Source organism: Petromyzon marinus, chromosome 24, assembly GCF_048934315.1.
Source record: "Petromyzon marinus isolate PM22_M1 ecotype Great Lakes invasive population chromosome 24, UKy_Petmar_22M1.pri1.0, whole genome shotgun sequence".
Classification (NCBI taxonomy): Eukaryota; Metazoa; Chordata; class Hyperoartia; order Petromyzontiformes; family Petromyzontidae; genus Petromyzon; species Petromyzon marinus.
In genome coordinates this window covers 821464-836523 of record NC_133690.1, presented here as the reverse complement: position 1 = coordinate 836523, position 15060 = coordinate 821464, and the positions used below count along the sequence as shown (strand labels likewise).

Here is a 15060-nt window from a genome sequence, read left to right as displayed (position 1 = left end):
GGGCCGCCTCGGTCGCGCTTTGAGGCCGCCGCCACCGCCACGCGCCGTTCGCGACGCCCACCCGCGCGCCGCGTGTCGCGCGCGTTTGGCGAGGTCGCGCGAACGCGGCGCGTGGCCACGCGAGACATCAGAGGGCAGTGCCGCGGAGGTGCAGCCTCCCGAGGTTGTGTGCGGCGTATCGAGTGGCCTCCATTCGCCCCAGGGATACTGTTAAAGAGCCGCCTCGACTCGCACTCTGCGAGGTTCTCTTAGACGACCTTCACGGGATTCGATTGCAACGGGAAAACATCTCCATTGCCACTGCAATGACCCGCAACCATATAACTCTAGCCTTGCACGAGGTGAGCGTTTTCGGAATAAAATGCCAACAAAAACGTGACTTCGAGAAAGTTAATTCTGGTCAAAAAGGTCCAATGGGATGGCAGACATTCCCGTCAATGCTCCAGATGAATTGGCTATAATTTTAGTATGTAATTAGTTTATTTCCAGAACTGGCTTATGGTCATAGCCGTGCATTTGGGTTGCCTCTTTCAATTACAAATCTATGATTGTGATGATCGTGTTTGCGTCGTTACCCTACTCAGAATTCAGATCGTCCCGGTGAGGTGGCGACTCAGCGGTAGAGCGAGAGACTCGCAATTCGAATGTTGACGGTTGACATCCCGGTTGGGTGTTGGGTGTCGCTAAGACAACACTGGCTGTGCTATGTATCGACTCGTTCGTCGCGCTAAAGGAATGTATAAATTCCACCACCAGCTCACGGTTGTAAACAGATGATGATGAGCACGTTAACGCTCATGTGAGCATGGAATCACTTTTTCAGATCAACGTAGCGGAATCATTGCTGGCAAAGAAGTTTATTTGTTTTTACTCGAGGCTTTTAAATCAATTGGTGACATCTTGACCATTCTGTATTTTAATTGAGAATTCTCAAGTATAGCCATATCCATTAGCGTGTAAATCCCAATTATACCCAAAGCCACTATTGAGTTTTATGGTCGAGTTCGAGTTATCGCAATAGGAAAACACGATGCCGTGGTGCGATGATCAATATACGAATGACTTCGGATGCTGAGATGTTCCTATTTGATCCGCGGAGTGACTGTGAAATGTTGTCTCCACGTGCTCGCATATAAACCACACAGAGCGCCGAATGGATCGTGATGCGAGGTGTGACGGTGAAAGTGCTGCACTGTGCTAGTATTATTCAAGCTCCATTGTCGGGCTAGAAACTCGCTGCCAGGGAGAGCGACACGAATCCCCTACGTGGAGTTTTACTTAATAGTTACGCGTTTTTCTTAAACCCAAGAACGCTTCGCCGAGTTTTTTCAGGAAGGGCATGCGAAGTTTTCGCAGTTTGAGACAATGTTGCAGACAGTTTTTAAACCTTGGGATGTTTGCATAATCCCGTCACATTCTAAGGTGTTAGCTACGAGAGGAAACGGAAGAACTCGGAGGAATCCCATGCAGATCTAACTCGATGCAGAAAGATGCCCAAGTCGGGAGTCGAAACCAATGTGCCTTTTGCTGTGAACCACGAGCGTTAGCACTGCGGAAACCTGCAGCCCGACTTAATGGAGCTGTTGACGTGAACAATCAACCATCGCTGCCGCGTGCGGTGCCCGTGTGGAAACGCGCGCAGCTTGGCGCGCTCAGAGCCACAGCTTGGCTCACTCACCAAGTGGCTTCACGCAGCCCGAAGACTCCCACTAACGTTGTACTATGTACCTACGTATGTACGTTGTACTTCTTTCACACCGTACGTGGCCAACGATACTCGTGGTGTCACCTGGCCCGGCTCCCACCGCGGAGTCCGACTCCGTGAGCACCAAACACGACATCGATCTGCGCCTCGCACTGACAGCCTCGCCACTCAGCCTCCGTGCCAACGCTGACCCGCCAAATACACTGGCGTCTCCACAACTATTTGTACATGTTAGCAAAGAACTACCACATGAGGGATTACCACGTTAAAGCATCCAAGTATTGTAGACAACAGAAATGTTCAGTCGAGGAAATCTCACCAAACAATGGCAAGTGAACATAGGCCGCCGCAAATGATCTATTATTTAAACACTGCTGGAGTTGAACTGCATCTAATAACCGATATATTTCACTTGACAAGACAAACACACAATGCCTCCCTCACACGTCCCTCCCTCCACATCAAAGTTACAAGTATTTGTTACACAACCCATCAGCCCTACGGCCTTCTGGGATCGCATTAATTCAGCCGCACTAATTCATTCCAAGCAAACTCTGGATCGGTTTTGACGCGCAGTGTCTCATCAGCGGAGTCAAGCTCACTTGAAGCAATGCTGCTGAACAGCCCATGCTACAGACAAGGAAGGAGCCTCTCTTGACGTCGCGGAGGAGCATGGACATAGCGGGTACACGCCGAGAAGACATTGCTCGTGTTACTATTTATGTTCTCCACAACGACGAATATAATGATCTTAAGTGATACATTTACGAGTATATACAGATGATAAAGACCTTTCATTCATTACAGTAACTGGAACATTTGTAGAGTTGAGTTTATATCATAATAATGATAACGATATAATGACGCATTTATCTCTGAGATTATCACTGCATTAAGAATATTTTTGTGAATCGAATCCTGTTCCAAGAAGTGGCTTTGCGTGCGAAAAGGCAAATGACGGAATATCGCTAAAGGTGCGCACAGACAGGTCATGATCTTCTTGCTGTCCTGCCATATCCTGGCCACTTCACAGCGACCCGAGTTCGATTCCCGCTCATAACCAATATCAGTAAAGAATATCAGAACAGGTTCTGGGCATACCTCCAACAGTCTGTGAGGCTATATGGGGGATCTTTGTCTTTGCGTGAGTGTGGGAGTGGTTGTCGATGTGTGACATGGTAGTGGAGTGGCTAGCCCACTGCGATACGGCTGTCTCTTGATACTCAAATCCGAACTGTCCTTGGCCTACCCGAGGTTTACTCAGCCGTAAATGAGCATCTGGTGTGCTATATCAAGTAGAATCACTGGCGAGATAAAGCCGGCGGGACATGGTGCTGAGCATAGCGCACGTTCACGAGATAGTAACTACCTTGCCTGGTATACAGGAGGATCGTGCAGGTTCAATCCTGCCACTGACGTCTGTACATATGGAGTTTGCATGTGTCTCTCTGTGGTCACGTAGACTTTTCACTGGATTACTCTAGTTTTTCCCTCCACATTGAGAAACATGCGTTTAGAGTATTTGGCTGCTATTAATGTCCACACGATGAGTCACTTTTTGGAGTGTTCAGGTCGCTTTTGAAAAATAACTAAATTGCTCAATGGGCCTTAGATGGTTAAAGAGAAAATAGTTCAGTTTTAGTTTGGACTTTGACAATAATTACTCACAAGAGCTGAGTCTATGTACGAGTGGCCCAGAACAGGTTCACATGTTACTTACCACTGCAGAACGTGACCGGGAATCGAACTAGGGTCACCTGCATTGAATCACGCCTAAGAGACGTGTAGACTCCTCCGATCTCCCACGTGGCACTCAACAAAGACGCAGAACGGCTGCAATGCGCCTCGTTGTGGCGGCGTGTGCTGACGCCGCGCGTGACATGAAAGCGAGCAGCGGACGTGGCGATGGCCACACTTCTGACGCCCTCGTCACGTTGAGCAGTCGCGGGCAATGGACAGCCCCCGGCACCCTCCACCTCCGCTCCAACACCCCCACACCCGTGCGCCTCATCCACGTTTTCGCGAACAGCCGACAAATCGCGCCCGAGCGCCCCCCCCCCTCCCTGCACCACATCAAGTAACTTTACAGCTCCGAGGTCCCCTCTGACAGTGCTCAGCACCCCTTCTCGTCCCCCACTCGCTGTGACCCCCCCCCCCATCCTCGAGACGCTCATTTAGGCGGCCGCCGCGCCTCTCCCAGCGCCACATTCCCCGCCGCTCCGTCACCGAGTCGACACTGGAGCGCGCTGGTCGCTCCGCGCCGTGCGATCCCTGCGTCTCGGCACCACGCGACCCCTAGGCGACTGACACCGCTCAGAGTGCCGGACTCAACCGCGGCATCCATCGCAGGACCAGCAGGAGGGAGGAGGGCGCTGCTTGTTAGCCGAAGCTCTCCTCCGCTCGCTCACTCTACGCGCGCTCCGACGCCCCCCCCCCACCCCGAAACGCGACTCCGCTGGGGAGAACCGAACGTGGAGACGAAGAGGAAGACGCTCGCGTCCAATGAATGCCGCCGCCGTCTTCCCGTGGGACCTGCTGGGCCCGAGTCCGGTCGGTGTGGAGCCATTGCGGGCGGCCGCTCTGCGACTCGCGCCGCGACCGCCGCCTCCAGACGGCGGTAGCGGCGCGAGTCCCGCAGCCTTCCCACGCCACGTGGGGCCGCAGGGAGGACGAGGGGAGAAGCGCAAGGTGAGGGCAGTCCCGTGCATCCACTCGATCAAGAGTATTGTTACACAATCCACAATTGCATACCAAGCTCACTCACACGTGCATCGAGTGCTCACTTAAACGTGCGCATCGTGCAGTGGTAACGTGAACATCGTGAAGCGCCAACAGTTGACAGTCATGGTGTTCTGTGCAGCTGCGAAAGGCCCTGGTGGAGAAGGACAGACGGCACCGCATGAACGAGAGCTTCCACGAGCTCAAGCAGCTCATGCTGCGTTTCTGCGACGGCGGGGCGGAAGCAGCAACAAAGAAGCAGCAGCAGCAGGCGCAGGCGTGCGCCTCACAGCAGCAGCAGCAGGACCGCAGGCTGGAGAAGGCGGATGTCCTGGAAGGAGCCGTCGCTTTCATCCGCTCGTCCATCCTGGCTGTGCAGGATCGCGGCCTGGAGGCGCTCACAGTGCAGCCACAGCAGCCAGGCGCAGCCGCTCTCCAGCAGCAGCTGGAGGCAGCTACGAAGCCTCCTGGCGCAGCGCGGACACGCGTCCCAACGCCGGCCTCGTCCCCGGCCTCCCCGGACCTCGCTACCGCGCAGGTGGCGCGCGGGCCCCACGGATGCGAGCAGCAGCAGCGGCAGCTGCGGCGGCGGCGGCACGGGAGAGGAGGAGCCGTGAAGGTGCTGAAGGCGGAGCTGGGAGTCGGCGTGTGGAGGCCATGGTGACGCTGTGGTCGAGCCAGGCCTTGACTGAGGCGTGCGTAATGGGTGCGCATCATCACGACTATGACTACTACAATACTACTACAGTACTACTAGTTGTACTACTACAAGTAGTACAACTTGTACTACTACAAGTAGTACAACTACTCGTGGTGGCTTCACGACGGCCTCGCCGTGCGCGCGATGCGAGTCCCTGCAGGGCACGCGGTGCCCGTGTCGCATTTCTCTTTCACTTCATCTATGAACCGTCTGTAATTTCTACTGTTACCTGCTGCCTATTATTTATAATTGTTTTGATAATTTATTTCCATTCATATTGAATACTTAATTTTTGAGAGCTTGTATGACTGTATGCCTTTTAATACTCGTTTGTATAGTCTGCAAAGGACAGGCATATCGGTATGTCAAATGCATTTGTCTTTTAACATATTGTTGGATAGTACGCCCATGATAAAACGTGGATATATTTTTTCCTAAACTCTGGTTAGGTGGCCTCAATATTTATCTTACGTTCTTGAAGTCAGTTTAATCCCTTTGAATACGATGATGAAGGAAACTCCTAGACACATGCTAAACACAAGGCTGAGTACACATACGGACAATACAGTAATGAGAAAATAAATCAGAAAATATCCCAATAATTATTTACAACATGGTAGTATGAGCATGCATGCAGCTACAATGTGTATCGTGATGACGCCAGTGTGGAGTGTGCGGGTTCACACAAGGTGGGAGTTCGGCTCGACGGCTCTCAGAACGTGTGGGTGCCCATGGCGAGCTTCGGTCTGGGATGCCGCCTAAATGTCATGGCAGTTGATTGGGCGCTGGAAGTGAAATAAAGAATACATGTACATTCAATGGATCTATAACCGGTTTCCACCATATTCCAAGAGCGAATGGAGCTGGTTTTGCCTGGCCTTCAATGGCAAACCTCATTTACCCCGATGCTGTTATTGTATTAACCCGTACTTTTGATGAGCAATTTAGGGCGCTTACAGACTGTCGTGTCGAGAATCCAGGATGCTCAAGCTTAACCGTTAAAATGTCAATTGTTTAAGTCATAAATTGGGTATCTGACAGTGGTTGAAATTGGCCGCATTTGCCATGGTAGGAGTGAAAATATGAACTCGCCTGCGTACTTTTTTCAAATGTACTTGACTCACAGATATACCCCTAGACTAACAGACACGCACATGAACCCACAAACATGCACAGAGACCCACAGACACGAAACAGACCATCAGACACGCACAGAGACACACAGACACGCACAGAGACCCACAAACACACAGAGAGCTAAGGACACGCACAGAGACCCACAGACACACTCAGAGAGCTGTAGACACTGACAAAGACCAACAGACACGCACAGAGACCCACAGACACGCACAGAGAGCTAAGGACACGCACAGAGACCCACAGACACACTCAGAGAGCTGTAGACACTGACAAAGACCAACAGACACGCACCAAGACCCACAGACACGCACCGAGACCCACAGATACGCACATAGACCCACAGACACACTCAGAGAGCTGTAGACACTGACAAAGACCCACAGACACGCACAGAGACCCACAGACACACTCAGAGAGCTGTAGACACTGGCAAAGACCCACAGACACGCACCGAGACCCACAGACACGCACAGAGACCCACATACACGCTCAGAGACACTCAGACACGCACAGAGACCCACAAACGCACAGAGGGCTGTAGACACTGACAAAGACCAACAGACACGCACAGAGACCCACAGACACGCACAGAGAGCTACGGACACGCACAGAGACCCACAGAGACACTCAGGGAGCTGTAGACACTGACAAAGACCCACAGACACGCACAGAGACTCACAGACACGCTCAGAGAGCTGTAGACACTGACAAAGACCAACAGACACGCACAGAGACCCACAGACACGCACCGAGACCCACATACACGCACAGAGACATTCAGACACGCTCAGAGAGCTGTAGACACGCACAAAGACCCACAGACACGCACAGAGACCCACATACACATTCAGAGAGCTGTAGACACTGACAAAGACCCACGGACATGCACAGAGACCCACATACACGCTCAGAGAGCTGTAGACACTGACAAAGACCGACAGACACGCACAGAGACCCTCAGACACGCTCAGAGAGCTGTAGACACGCATAAAGACCCACAGACACGCACCGAGACCCACAGACACGCACAGAGACCCACAAACACGCACAGAGAGCTACATAAACGCACAGAGAGCTGTAGACACGTACAAAGACCCACAGATACGCTCAGAGACCCACGGACACACACCAAAACCCACAGTCACGCAGAGACCCACAGACACGCACAGAGACCCACAGACAGGCACAGAGACCCGCAGACACAGAGACTCATATACGCACAGATACTCACAGACACGTAGAGACCCACAGACACGCACAGAGACCCACAGTCACGCACAGAGCTACATAAACGCACAGAGAGCTGTAGACACGTGCAAAAATCCTCAGACACGCTCAGAGACCCACAGACACGCTCAGAGACCCACAGACACGCTCAGACAGCGACAGACACGCACAGAGACCCACAACCACGCTTTGAGACCCACAGACATGCAGAATCCCACAGACACCCACTGACAGAGACTCATGAAACCGCACAGAACCACAGACACTACAGAGACCCACGGACACACACCAAGACCCACAGTCATGCAGAGACCCACAGACACGCACAGAGACCCACAGACAGACACAGAGACCCACAGACAGGCACAGAGACCCGCAGGCACAGAGACTCATATACGCACAGAGACTCACAGACACGCAGAGACCCACAGGCACACTCATAGACTCACAGACCCACAGAGCCCAACAGATATGCTCAGAGAGCCGCAGATACGCACAGATTCCAACACACACGAACAGAGACCCACAGACACGCTCAGAGAGCTGGAGACACTGACACCGACCCACAGACACGCATCGAGACCCACAGACACGCACAGAGAGCTACATAAACGCACAGAGAGCTGTAGTCACGTACAAAGACCCACAGACACGTTCGGAGACCCACAGACACGCTCAGAGACCCACATACACGTTCAGACAGCGGTAGACACGCACAGAGACCCCAGACACGCACAGAGACCCACAAATACGCACAGAGAGCTACGGACACGCACAAAGTCCCACAGACACGCTCAGAGAGCTGTAGACACGTACAAAGACCCACAGCCACGCTCAGAGACCCACGGACACACACCAAAACCCACAGTCACGCAGAGACCCACAGACACGCACAGAGACCCACAGACAGGCACAGAGACCCGCAGACACAGAGACTCATATATACGCACAGATACTCACAGACACGTAGAGACCCACATACACGCACAGAGACCCACAGTCACGCACAGATAGCTACATAAACGCACAGAGAGCTGTAGACACGTACAAAAATCCACAGACACGCTCAGAGACCCACAGACACGCTCAGCGACCCACAGACACGCTCAGACAGCGGTAGACACGCACAGAGACCCCAGACACGCACAGAAACCCACAAATACGCACAAAGGGCTGGACACGCACAGAGAGCTGTAGACAAGCACAGATTCCAACACACGAAGAGAGATCCACAGACATGCTCAGATACCCACAACCACGCATAGAGACCCATAGAAACGCACAGACCCACCGACACGCACAGAGACCCACAGACACGCTCAGACAGCGGCAGACACGCACATAGGCGCACAATCACGCTTTGAGACCCACAGACATGCAGAATCCTACAGACACCCACTGACAGAGACCCATGGAAACGCACAGACCCACATACACTACAGAGACCCACGGACACACACCAAGACCCACAGTCACGCAGAGACCCACAGACACGCACAGAGACCCACAGACAGGCACAGAGACCCGCAGGCACAGAGACTCATATATACGCACATAGACTCACAGACACGCACAGAGATTCACAGACACGCTCAGAGAGCTGTAGACACTGACAAAGACCCACAGACACGCACAGAGACCCACAGACACGCTAAGAGACCCACAAACACGCTCATACAGTGGTAGATACGCACAGAGAGCTACGGCCACGCACAGAGACACACAGACACGCACAGAGACCCACAGACACGCACAAAGAGCCGCAGACAAGCACAGATTCCAACACACGAAGAGAGACCCACAGACATGCTCAGATACCCACATCCACGCATAGAGACCCATCGAAACGCAGAATCCCACAGACACCCACTGACAGAGACCCATCGAAACGCACAGGCCCACAAACACTACAGAGACCCACGGACACACACCTAGACACACAGTCACGCAGAGACCCACAGACACGCAGAGATCCACAGGTACGCTCATAGACTCACAGGCACGCTCAGAGACCCATAGATACGCTCAGAGAGCCGCAGATACGCACAGATACCAACACCCTCGAACAGAGACCCACAGACACGCTCAGAGAACTGTAGGCACGTACAAAAACCCACAGACATGCACAGAGAGCTACAGACACTCACAGAAACCCACAGACACGCACCGAGACCCACAGACATGCGCAGAGACCCACAGACATGCACAGATTCAACACACGAAAAGAGACCCACAGACACGCTCAGACAGCTGTAGACACGCACAGAGACCCACAGACACGCACAGAGACACACAGACATGCAGAGAGCTACAGATACACACAGAGACCCACAGACACCCACTGACAGAGACCCACCAACACGCAAAGAGACCCACAGACACGCTCAGAGAGCCACAGACACTACAGAGACCCACTGACACATACAAAGACCCACAGTCACGCAGAGACCCACAGATACGCACAGAGACCCGCAGGCCAAGTCAGACACTCATATACACGCACAGAGATCCACAAACACGCATAGAGACCCACAGACATGCACAGAGACCCAAGGACATGTACAGAGACCCACAGACACACACATAGACCCAGAGACCCACAGACACCTACAGAGAGCTACAAACATGCACAGAAACCCACAGACATGCTCAGTCAATGCTCCACCACTGGCATACTCTTGCTTTTTCAATCCCATTATCTTGGTCACAGACTTAACTGATCTGGGTGTGGGAGCAGTTTTATCGCAACTGCACATTGGACAAGACGTGGTTATTGCTTACGGAAGCTGAGTTGCGTCCTCCGCTGAACAACGCTACTGCATTATGCACAGAGAATTGTTAAGCGCGAGTTGACTTTGTGGCGGTGTACGGGCGCAAATTCACAGCGCGCACCGATAACACAGCCTTGCAGCGCCCACTGCCCAAGTCAGTCGTCCGCTCAGATCGCTAGAAGGGGCGGGAAGCTGCAAGGCGTATCCCATGCACGGGGGTCGTCTACTTGCGGTTCCGGAGCCGCATGCGGCTCTTTAATGAGCTGCTTCGCAGCTTCCGACACGATGATTGCAAAATAAAAATAAATAAACGGTGAACATCTAAGAAGCTCAACAACCATTTGTAATGCGGCATTACAAATCGTTGTGAGCGTCCTGTTCTTAAAATACAGCGATACCTTGCCTTTCGTCCACTTGACTTTCGTTGCTTTGCTCTTTCGGCCGTTTTAAATTATAAGCACATTTCAAATTTCGTCCACGTGCTTTCCTCTTTCATCCGATTTCATCCAACCTTCCACGACATTCGCGCCACACGCCACCTTTTTCGTTCAGTCTTTGAATAGAAGTTGTTCAGTGAGCATCTTATCTATAAAAGGCGTGTTTTTGTCTGTCTGTCTGTCCGTCTGTCTGTCTGCGTACGCGCGCTTGCGAAGGATTTGGCTCGCGAACCGTGGGGTTTACGTATTAAAAAAAATAGCCGCGTACCACACCGTAAGCCCCGTGCTTGGCATAGGCTATGCCTTTTCCACGTCCGTCACCTTTAAATTAGTTAAAATAGTGGTTTTGTGCGATTGCTATTCATTTATTTCCCCTCCCTGCTCAAGCTGCATGGGGGTTGCCCCTGGCAATGCACGCGCGTCATCGGTGGAGGGTGGGGGGGATTTCCCCTTAGCGTTAAAAATGCAAAAAAATAGACGCAACGCTGAGGTAAATTCATCAAAGTGTCATGTCCTGTTCTCTCCCACCCCACCCCAATGTGTGCACTTACTACTATAGAGTCAGTAGATACTAATATTATAGCGCATAGATACTTTTATTGTAGCTCGGGCGGGGAGATGGTGGGGGGGGGGATAGCGGCCCAGCCCCCAGCCAGGCAATGTCACCTCCTCCAGCTGGGCAATATAGGCGAGGCCGCGGACTCTGCACGGGACTAGGCCTCACCACGGCAAAGTAAAGTACAATTTTATTGAATCTTTCGCTAAGAACTCAGGTTCATTGTTTATTATTATGAAACAAATAAGTTGGTATATATTACAATGTTTGTGTGCACAAAACTAAATTTTCATTATTAGGTTGCTAAAGACTTCCTTTAGCTGTTTTTATGACGCTGCGACAGTGTACTGCCAGTCTGTGCTGTGACCTGCTGCCTGCTGATTAATTAACGTCAGTGCACTGGCACTCTACACTGCTAATTTTGCTTTTGCCCATTATGAGTGTATGCCAGTCTATAATGTTGTCTGCTTCTTTACCTCACTCGGTGTACTGCCAGCCTTTCATGTCGACTGTGTCCTGCTTTTTCAGCTGCCGACCATATTTCCAGCTTTTTATGTCTACTGTATCAATGCTTATGTTATTGAATCGGCGTACTGGCAGTCTATAATCAAGACTGTAGCCTGCTTCTCAACTTACCTGTGCGTATCAAAATCGCCTGCGTGTGAACAGTATGCTCATTTCTGGGATGCCATTAATGGCAAAGCAGATACAAACGGTCACAATGTGGGTTGATTAGTTATTTTGCCTTCATCCTTCACAGCTCCACCAAGAAACATGCATGAGAAGACTCAGGATGCCATGACGTACATCAGCCCCAATGCCACGCCCCATCTCTTCATCACCTTCACTTGCAATCCCAAATGAAAGGAGATCCAGGTTTACCTTTATCCAAACCATAAAGCCACCAGACAAACATGACATCTTAGCAAGGGTCTTTAAACTCAAAGTTTATGACCTCATGATGCTTATTACGACCAATGAGGGCGGCATATTTGCATAGAAAAGCAGTAACTTGCACACCATTGGGTGGCAAAAACGTCGTCTTCCTCATGCTCATATTTCGCTATGGATGAGGGAAACAATTCATGCAAGTCACATTGACACATTTATCAGTGCTGAGCTACCTCACCCCCACCAAGACCCTGCCCTTTTTCTATGTGGTCTGCAACAAAATGGTCCATGGTCCATGTGGCCAGTTCTATCCAAATGCGCCATGTATGCAAGACCACAGGTGTACCAAGAGGTATCCACGGAACTACTTGAAAGACACTCAGTCGGCCCATGATGGATATCCTCTTGATCGTCACAGAAATACTGAGCATGGTGGATTTCAAACAACGCTCAGACCTGCCGCTAACTCGCTAATTAAGGTTCACAACCGGTGGACCGTTCCCAACTGCCCTCTTCTGTGCAAGATCTCCGAGGCCCACTTTAACGTGAAATTCTGCTATTCCAAAAAAATCCATCAAATATGTTTGCCAATACATCAACAAAGGCTCTGACATGGCTGTCTTTGCCTTACAAAACAGAGGGGCAAAGTGTGCTTGAGCTCAAACTGGGACTGCTAAAAAATATATTGAAGCGACGTGCTGGTGACGGTGAATCGGATGCCTTAGGACGAGTCTACACAGTTCATCCCAACAATCAGCAGTGCTACTTTCTCCCAATGCTTCTCCATATTGCCAAAGGGCACACATCTTTCCTAAACCTCTAAACAGTGGAAGGAGTTGTCTGTCAAACATACAGGGAAGCTTGCAAACTTCGTGCAATTCTTGCGCATGATCACCATCTTCATAAAGCTATGACAGAAGCTTCTGTTACTCAGTCCCCTTTCCAACTGACATTGCTCTTCTGCATAAATCTTCAAGTTTACAGCCCATCTATCCCCATGGGACTCTGGCAAAAATACAAAGAGGGCTAGAGTAAGGACATCCTCCACGGAACAAAAAACATGAAAACACCCCCCATCATCGTCCTGGTGTCAAACCCCAATGGTTTCAAATGTGTGGCAGCCCTCACACTGATGGTGTCTTATCGGCGAACGTGGCCTCCCTCTGGAAATGAGTGAAGACCACTGCTCTGAGCGCTCCAACTCTTCTATGAAACGACAAGGGCCCGGTCTACTCCCTGGGCACAATAAGCCACTGCACTCAGACATTCCGTGCTCGCGTTTAGAGGACGTACTGTACTGTGTTTGGCTGCTAAAAATGTCAACGTGATAAGCCACTCGTTGAGCCATCATTTGTGAGTTATATAGCTGAGTGAGCCTTACCTGGTAAAATAAAAAAAATCGAGTTATTGTGACGTCATCGTCGTACTTGTTTTTTGTCCAATGTACGAGCGACTTGATGAGAAGATTTCTGTGCAGGGGTTGATGGTGTAAGTGTACATTCATATAAGGCGTCAGTGTTTTACCGGGGGGTTTTGATGTAAACGAAGACGATTTACTTTACCAGAATTCAGAGTCGAAATGTATTGCTACAGAAAGATGCCGCTGTATCTAAGCTGGACCCAAAGACATTGAAGTAAGAAAAAGGTTGAACATATAAGAAGACAACCTGATGATGATGCAGGCGGCGATGAGAAGGAAACTGGCACTATTTGGACACATATGTAGGATGAACAACAGGAAAATGAAAAATTTGTTCGGAAAAATGAAAGGAGCCGGATAGAGAGGAAGACCGAACAGAGGATGGCTTACTCTTTGGTTCTTTCGGTAAAGTCACGTGACTTTACCGAAAGAATCAAAGAGTATGGATTCCTGCAATCACGAAAGCTTCAAATCTAGATTGAGGATGGCTTGACGGCGAAAGAAGAGATTGGTGCCGGAAAGATGTGGTACGTATTGAGAATGTTAGCATATGACAGAGGAAAGTGGAAACAAATGACGATATGACGGCCTATCTGTCCATGGATCATGATGATGAGAGCAGAACATTTGAAATCGGTGCGTTCTGCCTGCTATGACGGTTCAGAACACGCGGTGAGTGTACGTGGTGAGCTGCACGTGGTGAGTGTACGTGGTGAGCTACACGCGGTGAGTGTACGTGGTGAGTGTACGTGGTGAGCTGCATGTGGTGAGTGTACGTGGTGGGTGTACGTGGTGAGCTACACGCGGTGAGTGTACGGAAAGATGTTCTAAATCGAACCAAATATTAAACTATTTTTCAATGGTACAGTATATTTTTCAAGTAGTGGTACCCCAAACTTTCGCAGCTCTTAAAAATTCCCTTTTCACACCATCAATAGGTAAACTCCCCCCCCCCCCCCCGCGCCAACCGGCATGTACACCCGCATGTACACCACCTCTACACCGTTCATCATGCTAAGTCGGCCAATCAAATGCTAATTTTTATGCTAATTCCTTTGTCAAGGCACCTTGTTTCCTCGCACACAGCTTAAAGGTCGCGGTCTGAGCGTGGCTGTGTTTCACTCCAGCGCTGTCCTCGAGACAGCCTGGTCCCTTCACCTGATGAAGGCCGCTTGTGTTGTGGCCGAAACGTCGTGATTTTTGTTGATTTATTTTTTACCTACGTGACTTTACCGAACAGAAGCAAAGTGTTAAACGTATAGTTAAAAAACTGAAAAGTGCACAGAGATGCATGCTTAGAACTCCACTGATAGAGGCACACGTGGAACGTACACAGGTTAACCACAACCAAACTGCTAACAATATTCAGTAGCCTTGGGCAGGACACGTCACAGATGTAATGGGCGATTCTGGATGGACGAGAATAACAATAGACACCTACGGGGCTATCTGCAACGCGGATCGTGATGATGATCAATTCAGAGTCACGGAATCG

General features: G+C 50.7%; 1 protein-coding gene across 1 annotated transcript; it reads left to right on the top strand.

The window, feature by feature from the left end:
* Positions 1 to 3539: 3539 nt before the first annotated feature.
* Positions 3540 to 10271, top strand: LOC116945461 (uncharacterized). The gene is made up of 2 exons (XM_032959770.2): positions 3540 to 4393; positions 4566 to 10271. The coding sequence occupies exons 1-2, from the start codon at positions 4208 to 4210 to the stop codon at positions 5085 to 5087; spliced, it is 708 nt and encodes a 235-aa protein (XP_032815661.2). The 5' UTR covers positions 3540 to 4207; the 3' UTR covers positions 5088 to 10271.
* Positions 10272 to 15060: the final 4789 nt, after the last annotated feature.